The sequence below is a fragment of the Salmo salar genome, chromosome ssa27 (assembly GCF_905237065.1).
Source record: "Salmo salar chromosome ssa27, Ssal_v3.1, whole genome shotgun sequence".
In the NCBI taxonomy this organism is placed as follows: domain Eukaryota; kingdom Metazoa; phylum Chordata; class Actinopteri; order Salmoniformes; family Salmonidae; genus Salmo; species Salmo salar.
Window position 1 is genome coordinate 38,849,751 of NC_059468.1, and position 19,207 is coordinate 38,868,957.

At 48.0% G+C, this 19,207-nt stretch overlaps 1 protein-coding gene across 1 annotated transcript in view; it reads right to left on the minus strand.

Annotated features, from left to right (window-relative positions):
* The window catches only part of LOC106589070 (fibronectin type III domain-containing protein 5-like), a 29,693-nt gene extending 11,421 nt beyond the window's left edge, over window positions 1-18,272 (minus strand). The window contains exons 1-3 of the mRNA XM_014178748.2: window positions 17,665-18,272; window positions 4,723-4,841; window positions 1,320-1,518 (exon numbers count right to left, since the gene is read on the minus strand). Of these exons, the coding sequence (XP_014034223.1) occupies window positions 1,320-1,518; window positions 4,723-4,841; window positions 17,665-17,743 (397 nt within the window). The 5' untranslated portion in view covers window positions 17,744-18,272. The remainder of the gene's footprint in view (window positions 1-1,319; window positions 1,519-4,722; window positions 4,842-17,664) is intronic.
* Window positions 18,273-19,207: the final 935 nt, after the last annotated feature.

Here is a 19,207-nt window from a genome sequence, read left to right on the forward strand (position 1 = left end):
ATGGCTCCTAATGAATCACAACTCACCTCACACTGTCACCACAGGGCTGGAGGTAACATATTAGAGAGAAGCACACACACACACACACACATAGAAATGCACTGACACACACATACAAACGCACACACACACACACACACACCACACACAGAGATATCATCTGGCGGCTGTCACCTGGCGGCTGTCATATATGACTAATGATAACCAGAGCAGTTGTCACACACACACACACACACACACACACACACACACACAAACACACACGCACTCCACACACAAACACACCCCACACACAAACACACCACACACACACCACACACCACACACACACCACACACCACACACACACACACACACACACACCACACACACAACACACCCCACTCACACTCACGCACACGAACACACACACGTGTGTATATATATATATATATATATATATACACACACACACATCTGTCCCTTGTGGATGCCCACCTGTGTAGATTCAGGACGTTAGAGGTGACTACAATATGACCATCTGGTTTCTCTGGTAACCCTAGTTTTATAATGTATGTTACTGTGGTAATCTGGTGGATTAGGAGAATATTATAATGTATGTTACTGTGGTAATCTGGTGGATTAGGAGAATATTATAATGTATGTTACTGTGGTAATCTGGTGGATTAGGAGAATATTATAATGTATGTTACTGTGGTAATCTGGTGGATTAAGAGAATATTATAATGTATGTTACTGTGATAATCTGGTGGATTAGGAGGATGTTATAACGTACTGTGATAATCTGCTCCTTCGCTACTGATTCTCAATTGTGTGTATTTTATTTTCATTTCTTCTGGACATTTCTCAATAGTACAAATAACGTCCTTTTAAACGTTGTAACAAGATTATAAAAATAAAGGTTATCTAAATGTAACCATGGCACCTAGTATTTTACAATCCCTAATGTTTTCCCAACATCTCCAGTGTAATCTGTTTATCCGCGGTGTGATGTAAAGGGCTGATGTCTTTCTCTTCTCTGTGTGAATCTGGGTCGCTGAGAGAGGAGATGGTCAAACTGGAAGTGCTACGGAGTTGCTCTAGTTAACAGCTATAGCTTTACAAATGGGAATTAAATTTTTGGGGGTGGGTGGGGGTGGGGGTGGGGGGGTTGATAAAGACAGCCAGGTGTTTCTGCTCTGTATTAAAACGGTACAATAGTCCCCGCTGGTTTTTACTTCATCAGTCCGTATAAAAAAAAAAAAATACATTTTTGTGATTGTGTGTGTGTGTGTGTGTGTGTGTGTGTGTGTGTGTGTGTGTGTGTGTGTGTTACCTACCTGGGCCTGTGGAGGCCAGTTTCTCAGACTCTCTGGGAGTTCTGAAGCTGACCGGGTCACTAGGAGGACTACTGCCTCCCATGCTGATGCTCTGGACATGGACAATGTACTCCGTGTCCTCCTCCAAGTCCCACAATGCACAGGAGCGCGTGGTCGTGTTCACTTCCTGGATGTACCGCAGCATGCGCACATCCTTCTTCTGTAACCAACGACAACAGAAGGTGTTTGGGTTAAATTTAGTGCCGTAACACAAGGATACAGACCAGATATCAGAAATCTAACCTGCCCTAACCCACTGACCTATCCCACTGCCCTAACCCACTGACCTATCCCACTGCCCTAACCCACTGCCCTATCCCACTGCCCTATCCCACTGCCCTATCCCACTGCCCTATCCCACTGCCCTATCCACTGCCCTATCCCACTGCCCTATCCCACTGCCCTATCCCACTGCCCTATCCCACTGCCCTATCCCACTGCCCTATCCACTGCCCTATCCACTGACCTATCCCACTGCCCTATCCCACTGCCCTATCCCACTGCCCTATCCACTGACCTATCCCACTGACCTATCCCACTGCCCTATCCCACTGACCTATCCACTGACCTATCCCACTGCCCTATCCCACTGCCCTATCCCACTGCCCTATCCCACTGACCTATCCCACTGACCTATCCCACTGCCCTATCCCACTGCCCTATCCACTGACCTATCCCACTGCCCTATCCACTGACCTATCCACTGACCTATCCCACTGACCTATCCCACTGCCCTATCCCACTGCCCTATCCACTGACCTATCCCACTGCCCTATCCACTGACCTATCCACTGACCTATCCCACTGACCTATCCCACTGCCCTATCCCACTGCCCTATCCACTGACCTATCCCACTGCCCTATCCACTGACCTATCCACTGACCTATCCACTGCCCTATCCACTGACCTATCCCACTGCCCTATCCACTGACCCTATCCCACTGCCCTATCCACTGCCCTATCCACTGACCTATCCCACTGCCCTATCCCACTGCCCTATCCACTGACCTATCCCACTGACCTATCCCACTGCCCTATCCACTGACCTATCCCACTGCCCTATCCACTGCCCTATCCACTGACCTATCCCACTGCCCTATCCCACTGCCCTATCCACTGACCTATCCCACTGCCCTATCCCACTGCCCTATCCACTGCCCTATCCACTTGACAAAGCCCACTGCCCTATCCACTGACCTATCCCACTGCCCTATCCCACTGCCCTATCCACTGCCCTATCCACTTACAAGCCCACTGCCCTATCCACTGACCTATCCCACTGCCCTATCCCACTGCCCTATCCACTGACCTATCCCACTGACCTACCCACTGCCCTATCCACTGCCCTATCCCACTGCCCTATCCCACTGCCCTATCCCACTGCCCTATCCACTGACCTATCCCACTGCCCTATCCACTGACCTATCCCACTGCCCTATCCACTGCCCTATCCACTGACCTATCCCACTGCCCTATCCCACTGCCCTATCCACTGACCTATCCCACTGCCCTATCCCACTGCCCTATCCACTGCCCTATACCACTTAGACAAAGCCCACTGCCCTATCCACTGACCTATCCCACTGACCTATCCCACTGCCCTATCCCACTGACCTATCCCACTGACCTATCCCACTGCCCTATCCCACTGACCTATCCCACTGCCCTATCCCACTGCCCTATCCCACTGACCTGTCCCACTGACCTATCCCACTGCCCTATCCCACTGCCCTATCCCACTGACCTATCCCACTGCCATATCCCACTGCCGTATCCCACTGCCCTATCCCACTGCCCTATCCACTGCCCTATCCCACTGACCTATTCACTGACCTATCCCACTGACCTATCCCACTGCCCTATCCCACTGACCTATCCCACTGCCCTATCCCACTGCCCTATCCCACTGCCCTATCCACTGCCCTATCCCACTGACCTATCCCACTGCCCTATCCCACTGCCATATCCCACTGCCGTATCCCACTGCCCTATCCCACTGCCCTATCCCACTGCCATATCCCACTGCCGTATCCCACTGCCCTATCCCACTTATACAAAGCCTACTGCCCTAGCCCACTGGCCAAGCCCACTGTATTGATCCACTTCCCTAGCCCACTGTCCTGGCCCACTGTCCTGGCCCACTGTCCTGGCCCACTGTATTGGCCCACTGTCCTAGCCCACCGTATTGGCCCACTGTATTGGCCCACTGTATTGGCCCACTGACCTATCCCACTGCCCTATTCCACTGCCCTACCCACTGCCCTATCCCACTGACCTATCCCACTGACCTATCCACTGCCCTACCCACTGCCCTATCCCACTGCCCTATCCACTGACCTATCCCACTGACCTATCCCACTGCCCTATCCACTGACCTATCCACTGACCTATCCCACTGCCGTATCCCACTGCCCTATCCCACTGCCCTATCCACGGCCCTATCCCACTGCCCTATTCACTGCCCTACCCACTGCCCTATCCCACTGACCTATCCCACTGACCTATTCACTGCCCTACCCACTGCCCTATCCCACTGACCTATCCACTGACCTATCCCACTGCCCTATCCCACTGCCCTATCCCACTGACCTATCCCACTGCCCTACCCACTGCCCTATCCCACTGACCTATCCACTGACCTATCCCACTGCCCTATCCCACTGCCATATCCCACTGCCGTATCCCACTGCCCTATCCCACTTAGACAAAGCCTACTGCCCTAGCCCACTGTATTGGTCCACTGAGACAAAGCCCACTGTCCTAGCCCACTGCCCCAGCCCACTCTATTGGCCCACTGTATTGGCCCACTGCCCTAGCCCACTGTCCTGGCCCACTGTATTAGCCCACTGTCCTAGCCCACTGTATTGGCCCACTATCCTAGTCCACTGTCCTAGCCCACTGTCCTAGCACACTGTATTGGCCCACTGTCCTAGCTCACTGTACTGGCCCACTGTCCTAGCCCACTGTCCTAGCCCACCGTATTGGCCCACTGCCCTAGCCCACTGGCCAAGCCCACTGTATTGATCCACTGCCCTGGCCCACTGCCCTAGCCCACTGTCCTGGCCCACTGTATTGGCCCACTGTCCTAGCCCACTGTATTGGCCCACTGCATTGGCCCACTGTGCTATCCCACTGTATTGGCCCACTGTCCTATCCCACTGTATTGGCCCACTGAGACAAAGCTGAGGCATTAGCTCTGGTAGCAAACGTGAGTTTTCTGGCTCTCAGAATCAGACAAGGTCACTCATCACACAATTGTAGTTCAACTAACCAACTCACGACTTAATCCATCACACAAACACAAACTCACAGACGTGCACTCACAGTCAGACAGAGACACACAAACACACACACACTCCCTACCTGTTGTGTGATAGCGAATCCGATGACGGGATCTCCCTCTAGTATCTCCCATGTGACTATGGCTGTGTTTGCCTCCAGCTCTCTGATCGTCACATTGACAGGAGCCGACAGGGCTGAGTCTATACACACACAGACACACACATACGGGCACACAGAGACACACATGCAAATACATGCGCACACACACCACAGGAGAGGTGAGAAAGTGTCTAGGTAGAAAAACAGACAGACAGACGGACACCACAAGAGAGGTGTGAAAGTGTGTGACACACTGACAGAACCAACAGGATAGAAGGTGTGAAGGGTCATAATGAGTCTTTACTCCTGGTTTGACATCACACTCCCTTCTGCTCTTAGTCTGCTGCATCACACTGAAAGGTCATAGCAACCTGTCATAGCAACCTGTCATAGCAACCTCTCATAGCAACCTCTCATAGAAACCTGTCATAGCAACCTGTCACCTGCTCTTTCTCAGTGGGAGAAGAGGTAACATTAAAGGTCATAGCAACCTGTCATGGCAACCTGTCATAGCAACCTGTCACCTGCTCTTTCTCAGGGGAAGAAGAGGTAACGTTAAAGGTCATAGCAACCTGTCATGGCAACCTGTCATAGCAACCTGTCACCTGCTCTTTCTCAGGGGAAGAAGAGGTAACGTTAAAGGTCATAGCAACCTGTCATGGCAACCTGTCATAGCAACCTGTCACCTGCTCTTTCTCAGGGGAGGAAGAGGTAACGTTAAAGGTCATAGCAACCTGTCATAGCAACCTCTCATAGAAACCTGTCATAGCAACCTGTCACCTGCTCTTTCTCAGTGGGAGAAGAGGTAACGTTAAAGGTCATAGCAACCTGTCATGGCAACCTGTCATAGCAACCTGTCACCTGCTCTTTCTCAGGGGAAGAAGAGGTAACGTTAAAGGTCATAGCAACCTGTCATAGCAACCTGTCATACCAACCTGTCACCTGCTCTTTCTCAGGGGAGGAAGAGGTAACGTTAAAGGTCATAGCAACCTGTCATAGCAACCTGTCACCTGCTCTTTCTCAGGGGAGGAAGAGGTAACGTTAAAGGTCATAGCAACCTGTCATAGCAACCTGTCACCTGCTCTTTCTCAGGGGAGGAAGAGGTAACGTTAAAGGTCATAGCAACCTGTCATAGCAACCTGTCACCTGCTCTTTCTCAGGGGAGGAAGAGGTAACGTTAAAGGTCATAGCAACCTGTCATAGCAACCTGTCACCTGCTCTTCGTCAGTGGGAGAAGAGGAGCCAGGTAACGTTACTGTATTTATATATCTGATTTGTATGTGTCTGTTTTCTGTTCTACTTTATGTTGTTGCGTAGTTAAATAAAAAATAAAGAGGGATATTGTTCAATTGTCTTGACTCGCGTCCTCTTTTACTGTTGTCTGAGGATAGAAGGATAACTGAATGATATATTTTACTCTCCTCTTTCTCATCTTTCTCCTTTCTCTCTCCTCTCTTTCCCTCTTGCTCACTCTCTCCTCTTTCTCCTCACTCCTATCTCTCTCTTCTTTCTCTCTCCTCTCTCCATCTCTCTCCTCTTTCTCCTCTCTCCATCTCTCTCCTCTTTCTCCTCTCTCTCCCTCTCTCCTCTTTCTCCTTTCTCTCGCCCTCTCCCTCCTTTCTCTCCTTGCTCCCCCTCTCTAAGTCGTTCTCCTCTCTCTCCTCTTTCTCTCCCTCTCTCCTCTCTCTAACTCTCTCTCCTCTCTCTCTTTCACACACAAACACTCATTCACATGCACCGATTATCTTGGATTCTCTGATGCTCTGATTCTTTGATCCTCTGATTCACTGATTCTTTGATTCTCTGATTCTGACGCTCTGATTCTTTGATCCTCTGATTCTCTGATTCTCTGACGCTCTGATTCTTTGATCCTCTGATTCTCCGATTCTTTGATTCTCTGATGCTCTGATTCTTTGATTCTCTGATTCTTTGATTCTCTGATGCTTTGATTATTTGATCCACTGATTCTCTGATTCTTTGATCCTCTGATTCTCTGATTCTTTGATTCTTTGATTCTTTGATCCTCTGATTCTTTGATCATCTGATTCTTTTGATCCTCTGATTAAAGCTCCGTTTTCCTCTCAGCCTGTTAGTTCTGTTGAGATGGCTTTAAAGCTCTGCTTTCCTCTCAATGCTGAGATGGAGAGACAGAGAGAGACAGAGAGAAAGGCTCAGTGAGCACAGCCTTGCCATTGAGAAGAGTAGACAGGAAAACCTGCCTCCCTGTAGAGCAGTGGTATTCAAAGTAGGGTTTGCGAAGTGGGAACTGCAGTGGGGTCGCCAAAATATAAACAATTTAATTATATGGGACAATATACAAACGTTTTTTTAGATAAATGATTTGAAAGATACAATTTTAATGAGTAAATGTATTTATTGGTTTCTTTTCATTTTGATTAGAGAAGAAAATTAAATAAAATCAAAGTTTATTTGTCATGTGCCCCAATACAACAGGTTTCCCGCTTATTTCACCTTACAGTGCAATTTTTAAGTAAAAAATGTAATGAACTGAAGGTTATTTGTTGATGAAAAAATCTAAATGTACCGATTTTTAAGGTTGTGTCATTAGATTTGGGATCGCAATAAGTTATTGGGGGAAAATGGGGTCCCCAGAAATTCTGGCGAAAAAAAAAAAAAATGGTGTCCCTGCACCACAGCAGAACCCGAGACAGAGCTGCATTTCCCGACAAAAAAATATAAAACAATTGGAGAGTGTCATTTCACCAAATTTGAAACCCTTATTCAAGGTTTCAAAGACCTCTCTGATGAGAATCGTCTACCCGTCCTGTTGGGGGAGGACGCAGAGAGCTGTGGGTTGGCAGAGCACTACATTGCTGCCTGACATAAGATGAGGGACAGTGTCAGACAGACCAACCAGCCTGAACATGTCCTCTATGCCATTGTTATTGTCCATTGTATGGTTATTTCGACCCTTGATTATTGTTGTTACGGATTGTCGCATTGACACATTTTTATTATGTTAATATTGTAAATGAATGACTTCATTTAAAAAGTAAACTTTGGAAATATATACAGTACCAGTCAAAAGTTTGGACACACCTACTCATTCAAGGGTTTTTCATTATTTGTATTATTTCCTTTCATTGTAGAATAATAGTAAGACATCAAAACTATGAAATAACACATATGGAATAATGTAGTAACCCAAAAAGTGTTAAACAAATCAAAATATAATTTATATGTGAGATTCTTCAATGTAGCTACCTTTTGCCTTGATGACAGTTTTGCACACTCTTGGCATTCTCTCAACCAGCTTAATGAGGTAGTCACCTGGAAAGAATTTCAATTAACCGGTGTGCCTTTTTAAAAGTACATTTTTAGAATTGATTTCCTTTCTTAATGCATTTGAGCCAATCACTTGTGTTGTGACAAGGTAGGGGTGGAATACAGAGGATAGCCCTATTTGGCAAAAGACCAAGTCCATATTATGGCAAGAACAGCTTAAATAAGCAAAGAGAAATGACAGTCCATCATTACTTTAAGACATGAAGGTCAGTCAATCTGGAAAATGTCAAGAACAGTGAAAGTTTCTTCAAGTGGAGTCACAAAAGAACATCAAGCACCATGATGAAACAGGCTCTCATGAGGACCGTCACAGGAAAGAAAGACCCAGAGTTACCTCTGCTGCAGAGGATACATTCATTAGAGTTACCAGCCTCAGAAATTGCAGCCCCAAAAAAATGCTTCACAGAGTTCAAGCAACAGATACATCTCAACATCAACTGTTCAGGGGAGACTGCGTGAATCAGGTCTTCATGGTCCAATTGCTGCAAAGAAACCACTACTAAAGGACACCAATAAGAAGAAGAGACTTGCTTAGAGTAGATCTCTTTGACCAGGGGTTTCTACTACAGCTGGAGCTCTACCTGGCGACCGTCCACCCGGCTCCTACGGGGGTGAGAGTGTGTCCACCCTCGTCTCCTGCCTCTCAGGCAAAGCTCTGGAGTGGGCCAACGCTGTATGGAGTGAGGGAGACGCGGCGTTGGACCATTACGCGGGTCGAGCGGCATATGAACGTCTGTACCATCTAAGCCAGGGGACGAGGAGTGTGCAGGATTTCGCCTTGGACTTCCGTACCCTGGCCGCCAGCGCGGGATGGAACAACAGGGCCCTGATCGATCACTACAGGTGCAGTCTGCGCGAGGACGTCCGTCGGGAGTTGGCCTGCCGAGACACCACCCTCACATTGGACCAGCTGGTGGACATGTCCATCCGGCTGGACAACCTGCTGTCTGCCCGCGGACGTCCGGATTGGGACCTGTCAGTTCCATCCCCCAGCACCTCCGCTCCGACGCCCATGGAGCTGGGAGATGCTGCACTTAGGGGGACCGGAGGAGGGGCCATTCCCTGCACCATCTGTGGCCACAGAGGGCACACTGCTGGTCGGTGCTTGGGGGGTTCCTCAGGGAGTCGAGGCAGCAGGCAGGGCAGTATCGTATCACCCCAGGTGAGTCGGCACCAGGCTCACCCAGAGCCCCCTGTTGCTCACATGTATGTGTTTATTTCATTTCCCTAGTTTTCCCTGCATTCCCAGCATAAGGCGCTAGTAGATTCAGGCACAACTGAGAATTTTATTGACCGTTCATTTCCTCATAGTTTAGGGGTTTCCCTTGTTCCTGTGGATATGCCCTTCCCTGTGCATGACCTAGATAGTCGACCATTAGGGTCAGGACTGATTAGGGAAGCCACCGCTCCACTTGACATGGTTACACAGGAGGGTCACAAGGAGAGAATCAGTCTCTTCCTTATTGATTTTCCTGCATTTCCCGTGGTGCTGGGCCTACCCTGGTTGGCCTGTCATAACCCCACTATTTTGTGGCAACAGAGGGCTCTCAAGGGGTGGTCACGAGAGTGCTCAGGGAGGTGTGTGGGGGTTTCCATCTGTGCGACTACGGTGGAAAATCAAGACCAGGTCTCCACCGTGCGCATCCCCTCAGAATATGCCGATTTGGCTCTCGCCTTCTGTAAGAAGAGGGCGACTAAATTACCACCTCATCGACGGGTGGATTGTGCGATAAATCTCCTGGTAGACGCAGCACTTCCCAGGAGTCACGTGTATCCTCTGTCACAGGAGGAGACGGTGGCTATGGAAACATATGTCTCCGAATCCTCCACTTCACCTGCCTCCTCGAGTTTCTTTTTTGTGAAGAAGGATGGGGGTCTGCGCCTGTGCATTGACTATCGAGGGATCAATCAGATCACAGTGAGGTATAGCTACCTGCTGCCTCTCATCGCCAGTGCGATCGAGTCAATGCACGGGGCGCGCTTCTTCACAAAATTGGATCTCAGGAGTGCTTACAACCTGGTGCGTATCCGGGAGGGGGACGAGTACCTCATCATGCCATACGGGTTGATGAATGCTCCATCAGTCTTCCAGGCCTTTGTTGACGAGATTTTCCGGGACCTGCACGGGCAGGGTGTAGTGGTGTATGTCGACGACATTCTGATATACTCCGCTACATGTGCCGAGCATGTGTCCCTGGTGCGCAGGGTGCTTGGTCGACTGTTGGAGCATGACCTGTACGTCAAGGCTGAGAAATGTCTCTTCTTCCAACAGTCCGTCTCCTTCCTAGGGTACCGCATTTCCACTTCAGGGGTGGAGATGGAGAGTGACCGCATTTGTCGTGCGTAATTGGCCGACTCCCACCACAGAAAAGGAAGTGCAGCGGTTTCTGGGGTTTGCCAACTACTACCGGAGGTTTATCCAGGGTTTTGGTCAGGTAGCAGCTCCCATTACCTCACTGCTGAAGGGGGCACCGGTGCGGCTGCAGTGGTCGGCTGAGGCAGACAGGGCTTTTGGTCACCTGAAGGCTCTGTTTACCTCGGCTCCTGTACTGGCTCATCCAGATCTCTCTTTGGCGTTAATCGTGGAGGTGGACACGTCCGAGGCTGGGATAGGAGCCGTGCTCTCTCAGCGCTCGGGCACGCCACCAAAGCTCCGCCCCTGTGCATTCTTTTCGAAGAAGCTCAGCCCGGCGGAGTGAAACTACGATGTGGGGGACCGGGAGCTGTTGGCTGTTGTCAAGGCTCTGAAGGCGTGGAGACATTGGCTTGAGGGGTTAAACACCCTTTTCTCATCTGGACTGACCACCGCAATCTGGAGTATATCCGGGCGGCGAGGAGACTGAATTCTCGCCAGGCAAGGTGGGCCATGTTTTTTACACATTTTGTTTTCACTCTATCCTACAGACCAGGTTCCCAGAACGCTAAGGCAGAAACACTGTCCTGGATGTATGACACAGAGGAGCGGTCCATGGATCATACTCCCATACTTCCAGCCTCTTGCCTGGTGGCACCGGTGGTGTGGAAGCTGGACGCGGACATCGAGCGGGCGTTACGTACAGAGCCCACTCCCCTCCAGTGTCCAGCTGGACGCCTGTACGTTCCGTCTGCTGTCCACGACCGTTTGATCTATTGGCCCCACACGTCACCCTCCTCTGGTCACCCTGGCATCGGTCGGACGGTGCGTTGCCTTAGTGGGAGGTACTGGTGGTCCACCTTGGCTAAGGAAGTGAGGGTTTATGTTTCCTCCTGCTCGGTGTGCGCCCAGTGCAAGGCTCCCAGGCACCTGCCCAGAGGGAAGTTACAACCCCTACCCATTCTACAACGGCCATGGTCGCACCTGTCGGTGGACTTCCTGACAGACCTTCCTCCATCACAGGGCAACACCACAATCCTGGTCGTTGTGGATCGGTTTTCTAAGTCCTGCCGTCTCCTCCCTTTGCCCGGTCTCCCTACGGCCCTACAGACTGCGGAGGCCCTGTTCACTCACGTCTTCCGGCACTACGGGGTGCCTGAGGATATAGTCTTTGATCGGGGTCCCTAGTTCACGTCCAAGGTCTGGAGAGCGTTCATGGAACGTCTGGGGGTCTCAGGCAGCCTCACCTCAGATTTTCACCCCGAGAGTAATGGGCAGGTGGAGAGAGTGAATCAGGATGTGGGTAGGTTTCTGCGGTCATATTGCCAGGACCGGCCGGGGGAGTGGGCGGCGTTCATCCCCTGGGCAGAGATGGCCCAAAACTCACTCCGCCACTCCTCCACTAACCTCTCTCTTTTCCAGTGCGTACTGGGGTATCAGCCAGTTCTGGCACCGTGGCATCAGAGCCAGATCGAAGCTCCTGCTGTGGACGAATAGTTTAAGCGCTTGGAGGAGACCTGGGACGCCGCCCATGTGCACCTGCAATGGGCCGTGAGGCGGCAGAAGGCGAGCGCCGACCGCCACCGCAGTGAGGCCCCGGTGTTGGGACCGGGTCTGGCTCTCGACCGGAAACCTGCCCCTCCGCATGCCCTGCCGGAAGCTGGGTCCGCAGTTTGTGGGGCCATTCAAAGTCCTGAGGAGACTGAACGAGGTATGCTACAGGTTACAGCTTACAGCTTCCCCCCAGATTACTGTATTAATCCCTCGTTCCATGTGTCTCACCTCAGGCCGGTGGTGGCTGGTCGACTCCAGGAGTCTGAGGTGTGGGAGGTTCCTCCGCCCCCTCTGGACATCGAGGGGGCCCCGGCATATGCTGTTCGAGCCATTCTGGACTCGAGGCGTCGGGCGAGTGGCCTTCAGTACCTCGTGGAGTGGGAGGGGTACGGTCCGGAGGAGAGATGCTGGGTGCCGGTGGAGGACGTTTTGGACCCTTCGTTGCTGCGGGAGTTCCACCGTCTCCATCCGGATCGCTCTCGCCTCGTCCTCCGGGTCGTCCCAGAGGTTGGTGTCGGCGCGCTGCTGGAGCCGCGCGTCAAGGGTGGGTACTGTCACGACATATCCGCCAAAGTCCATTTGTTTTGTCTATGTCTTACACACCTGGTTTCACTCACCCAATTACCTGTTTACTATTTAACCCTTTGTTCCCCATGTTTGGTTGTGAGTGATTGTTTGTTGCGTTGTGGTCCGTATTGTGGGATTTATCTTGTATTTTGATGACTTTGAGTAAAGTTTTATTTACTCATCTCTGCTGTCCTGCGCCTGACTCCTCTGCACCAGCTATACATAGACCCTTACAACCATAGGTTCTACAGATTGTAAATTAAAGATGAAACATTTTTGCTAAAAGTATTATTATATTATTGATCGATTGGCTATGACCTTTTCAAATCACCCAGCAGGGCTCCAGGTTAATTTATTAATTCTTCAGCCATTCCTGAACCTGTGACCAAAAACAAGCTACATATGGACAATACCAAAACAAATGATCTAATGATTCTGTTTCTTCGTAGCAAAATCTGCAGAGCTGGGATGGTTGTATCCCCTATATATATATATAAACATTCTATTGGTTGTAAGAGTTTGTATAATAATTTAAATTGAAACATTTTCACTTTTGAATCCGTCATCGTTTTGTGTATCAGTTCATAAACCATGTGCCATGGAATCGGTAAATGTAAAATTGTGCGACTAAGATTTCCTCTGCAAAAACGTCAGAATTAATGACAGATTTCTTGAGTTATATTAGATTAATTCTGACTATTTTGAAGAAGTGTACAGTCGTGGCCAAAAGTTTTGAGAATGACACAAATATTAATTTTCACAAGGTTTGCTGCTTCAGTGTCTTTAGATATTTCTGTCAGGTGTTACTATGGAATACTGAAGTACAATTACAAGCATTTCATAAGTGTCAAAGGATGTTATTGACAATTACATGAAGTTGATGCAAAGAGTCAATATTTGCAGTGTTGACCCTTCTTTTTCAAGACCTCTGCAATCCGCCTTGGCATGCTGTCAATTAACTTCTGGGCCACATCCTGACTGATGGCAGCCCATTCGTGCATAATCAATGCTTGGAGTTTGTCAGAATTTGTGGGTTTTTGTTTGTCCACCCGCCTCTTGAGGATTGACCACAAGTTCTCAATGGGATTAAGGTCTGGGGAGTTTCCTGGCCATGGACCCAAAATATCGATGTTTTGTTCCCCGAGCCACTTAGTTATCACTTTTGCCTTATGGCAAGGTTTTCCATCATGCTGGAAAAGGCATTGTTCGTCACCAAACTGTTCCTGGATGTTTGGGAGAAGTTGCTCTCTGAGGGTGTGTTGGTACCATTATTTATTCATGGCTGTGTTCTTAGGCAAAATTGTGAGTGAGCCCACTCCCTTGGCTGAGAAGCAACCCCACACATGAATGGTCTCAGGATGCTTTACTGTTGGCATGACACAGGACTGATGGTAGCGCTCACCTTGTCTTCTCTGGACAAGCTTTTTTCCAGATGCCCCAAACAATCGGAAAGGGGATTCATCAGAGAAAATGACTTTACCCCAGTCCTCAGCAGTCCAATCCCTGTACCTTTTGCAGAATATCAGTCTGTCCCTAATGTTTTTCCTGGAGAGAAGTGGCTTCTTTGCTGCCCTTCTTGACACCAGGCCATCCTCCAAAAGTCTTCGCCTCATTGTGCGTGCAGATGCACTCACACCTGCCTGCTGCCATTCCTGAGCAAGCTCTGTACTGGTGGTGCCCCGATCCTGCAGCTGAATCAACTTTAGGAGACGGTCCTGGCGCTTGCTGGACTTTCCTGGGCGCCCTGAAGCCTTCTTCACATCAATTGAACCGCTCTCCTTGAAGTTCTTGATGAGTGATGAGCTTGATGAGCTTTTTGTGCAAAGCAATGATGACGACACGTGTTTCCTTGCAGGTAACCATGTTTGACAGCGGAAGAACAATGATTCCAAGCACCACCCTCCTTTTGAAGCTTCCAGTCTGTTATTCAAACTCAATCAGCATGACAGAGTGATCTCCAGCCGTGTCCTTGTCAACACTCACACCTGTGTTAAAGAGAGAATCACTGACATGATGTCAGCTGGTCCTTTTGTGGCAGGGCTGAAATGCAGTGGAAATGTTTTTTGGGGATTCAGTTAATTTGCATGGCAAAGAGGGACTTTGCAATTCATCTGATCACTCTTCCTAACATTCTGGAGTATATGCAAATTGCCATCATACAAACTGAGGCAGCAGACTGTGAAAATTAATATTTGTGTCATTCTCAAAACGTTTGGCCACGACTGTATACTGGCTATGGCGTCTCAAGATGGACAAACAGTACTAACAAACAGCTTCTTGACACACTGCTCGCTTAACCTGGAAGCCCGCCACAGGAGTCGCTAAAGCACAATGGGACAAGGATATCCCGGCCGGCCAAACCCTCCCCAAACCCGACTGCGCCGTCTCATGGGTCTCCCGGTCGTGGCCGGCTGCGACAAAGCCTGGGATTGAACCCGGATCTGTAGTGATGTCTCAAGCACTACGAAGCAGACCTCTGCACCACTCGGGAGGCCCACCTACACTTTAAAAGAAAGAGCTATTGAAGATTGTAAGTTTAAACAAAGTTTTTATTTTTTATTTTTAAAGCTGTGGATTTTTGTCTCCCCTGATACAGAATATATTGTTCTCGTGGTCATGGCACACCTTGTCTAAGATGTATTGAAGATTGAAAGTTAAAACAATTAATAATAATTTAAAAAAATAATAATTTTAAATAAATAAAAACATGGATATTTGTCCATCCTCCCGATTCAGAAGATATTATTTCCATAGTCATGGCACACTTCGTGTAAGAGCTATTGATATGCATTTATGGATGAGAACGTGAACTTGCCATTTTTGGGATTAACCTGCTTTGCGATCTGTTGCCTACGCCAACGGCCTTAATTAAAGGCTGGCATATTAATATTAATAGCCCAGTCTATGAATTAACATCTAACTTACACATCTCTATCTTCACTTCTCCCTCCTTACGCAAATCATGCATCTCTGCTGGAATCTCTCTCTCTCTCTCCATCATCTCTGTATTGCCCTAATAGCTCTTGAACCAGTAGCAGGTTGACATTTATTGTCCTTGAGGCAGAACTGAGCTCTTCCCCCTTGGATAGGCCTGCTGCAAAGTCAAAATTGGCTATATATTCATGAAAACTGGTTTAAGGTTAGCAGTGTGGTTAAGGTTTAAAATAAATCAGATTTGATGACTTTGGCGCTGTGCCAGCTAGTGACGACTCTGCAGAGCTGCCTCCCGAACAAGATTCATGATGAAAAGCGCTAACCTGCGAACCAGTAGCCTAGCCCAATGCGTGTCCCATAGTTCTCCCTGTGTTTACAATGACAATGTATTACGTCAGAATGCCCGATGTTATAATATTTCCAAGGAAATGTCTGAATTAAGCTAGAATGTTTTCCTATCAGTCTAATTTGCATAAACATTGTGATTGGATGATACTGTAGCTGCGAGGGTCATCGAATGTTATCGTGTTCGTTTAATGTTTGAAGATTGCCGATAGACCAGTCTCTTTGGCAGATGACAGGCGTGTAATAGCTGATCAGAGATGGCAACCATGGCTAGGGAACAACAAGTACCAAGTTCAAGCACCGCTGGTCTGCAGCTTTCTATCTGCTGTCTGGGCACTTTCTGCCGTTGGTTTGTCTTAGCTTGATGTAGGAGGCACACACACCATACGCACACAGTCACACGCAGTGCTCACACACACACACACACACACACACACACACACACACACACACACACACACACACACACACACACACACACACACACACACACACACACACACACACACACACACACACACACACACACACACACACACACACACACACACACACACACACACACATTTCCTGATATACACGGTCTGGAACAGTCTCTTTCCTTCTCTCCTCTTCCTTTCCTTGTCTCCTCTTCCTTTCCTTCTCTCCTCTTCCTTTCCTTGTCTCCTCTTCCTTTCCTTGTCTCCTCTTCCTTTTCTTTATTCCCACCGATCTGCATGACTGTCAGCAATACAAATCAATCCTGTTGTTTCACTTATACAAGTGCTGATGAGGAAAGGGAGCATTTTAAGAGTATTTGGATGTAGCCTTGGTAATTGACTATTGACCCTGTGGGTGCCTCTCAATACTCTAAAGAGTCATCCTCTTGTCAGTGCAAATGAAAGCAAGGAGACAAGGGACTGGGAAAGGAGGAAAGGAAGCCACTTTGGGACAGTGAGATCCAGCCACCATTGATTGCAATTTTCGTCATCAGTGTCCTGTGTGAATGACTATCCCACTGGGCACAGACGTCAATTCAACATCTATTCCAAGTTGGTGCAACGTAATTTCATTAAAATTACATGGAAACAACATTGATTCAACCAGTGTGTGTGTGTGTGTGGGTTTGTTTTCCCAAACCAGCTCATTTATCAGTCTCTTGCTGAAACAGCAGAACTAAGAGGTTAGAATAAACACGAGATGACTTTACGGGTCAACAATACCGTACGGTCAACAATACCGTACGCTAAGGAACACTCCAAGAACACACACACACACACACATTTTACAATGTCAGGAGTTTTGAATCATGGACTGACTGATTACAGCGCCATATATTATCGAAAACTCAATGTCCAATCTGTCTAAATCTTATTTTTCTGACTGATTTGGTTCCATAAATGTTGTTCATGGATTGTAATTGGATTCATCTTACATAAATGTCAGTCACGGACAATCCACCATAAACCACTGTACTCCTAATGATATTGAATGGACATATAAAATGCAGACAAAAAAGCACCCACGGCTTGATAATGTGAAAGTTGTAGGCTATAAGCATAAAGTATTCACATCTACAGAAATCGGGACTGTTGCTCCTGCATCGCGGTCGTGTAATGGAACAGATAGCCTAATATAATGAACGGTAGGTAGCCTATCTCATCCTGTCATCACAGCCTATTAAATAAATAGCCCGTTCACACACGATTCTACTTACTGTCAAATATAACCAACTGATTTACTGGTATATGGATGTTCAATAAAAATGTGCGTGTACGGTCATTGAAGTGTCAAGTCATTGATTTGGTTTATTATCGATTGATAGGGCCTATTCTCTATGCTACTATTAATCATATTAACATCAATGCATGTCAATTTACACTTACCACCGGCGGTAACGGATACCGTGAACCAGCCCAGAACGAGCAGTGGCAGTGCCACCGCAGAGAAGCCTTGTTTCCCCATCCTTCAAACGATTTTTTACATCCTGCCCGGCCAACCGAATATCCCATTTATTCACATTAACGGGACCCACACCTCGGTCGGTGGCGGAGAGTTGCTTAACATTCACCGCACTAGGCTCCTTTCCTCCACCACTCGGCGTTTCCTGTTCTCATAAGAAATCGGGGTTGGCGGTGTAGCCTAAACTTGGTCGTTGGTTGCTACAGAAAAGCAACACCAGCGCTTTCAGCACCTGGGACAGAGCCGACCTCCCGGGAGGCACAATCGGGAGGCACGATCGGCACAGTCACTTGTCAAATGAACACACAGACCAAAATACTGTCTTATTTGAAACGATTTCCTCAGTAATGGGACACTTCCATAGTCATAAAATTCGTTACCACTGTTTGCTCACCGGTTTATCAAAGGTTAGGCTATAAACAGACTCGTTTAGGTTATTTTTTCCCTTGTGCCGTGCTTCGTTACAGAGGCGCGCTCCCTGAGAGCTCGAGTGCTGCAGAATGAAACGTACTGGCACTGTCAGACGGCTAAAATCCTCCTCTCTCTCTCTCTCTGTCTCTCTCTGCCTCTCTCTCTCTTCCCCTCTCTCTGTCTCTCTCTGCCTCTCTCTCTCTCTCTCTCTCTCTCTCTCTCTCTCTTCCCTCTCTCTCTCTCCCTGTCTTTCTGTCTCTCCCTCTCTGTCTCTGTCTCTCTCTGTCTCGGTCTCTCTACAGAGAGGGAAGTCGCCGTACGGAACCACATTCCCCAAATTGCCTCTCTGCGACGTGGAGAGCTTCCCGCCTGTCCTAACACCATGCACGGTTGTGGCAATACCCGAGATTAGTGAGCACAATGTCACTAAATGCGGCACTTTCTAATCATTGTCCAGAGATTATTAATAAGATCAAACCTACAGTTTTTTTTCTTCGTGTTTTATGTATTGTAAACGTGTATTATTATCCTAAATATGGATTAGAATTGTATGGTAGAATATGGTTTAGTTTGTCTTCCACTCCCATTAAGTTTTGCCTTTTGCGCGACAGACTACTCAATACAAAACGAATGGCTTAAAAAAAACAACCCAAAACGTATTTTTTTTAAATATTGTCTATAGTGCTAGGCTACATGGTTGGATCATTGGTGGTAAATGGATCATTGAAGTCCAATTCAATATTGATTGGATGTCTTGTAGAAGTTAAATGTCCTAACTTTAAATTTGAGAACTTAAAGCTACCCTCAAACAGTCATTAACATGAGGAGAGATTAGGACTATACGGTTCTGTCTGCAACAACAACAACAATAATAATAACACTGGCTTTAAAGTCCTGAACCCTCATTGGTTTGAATGGTGTCAGCAACATGAATACGGCTATTTAGAGTATTACATGCAGTCGGTAGAGAACATTGAACAGAACAAGGCTAATATCAATAAATACATTTTGACAAATGTACCGGTAGAACCTTATAGTCCCAAACTCTCGATGTCT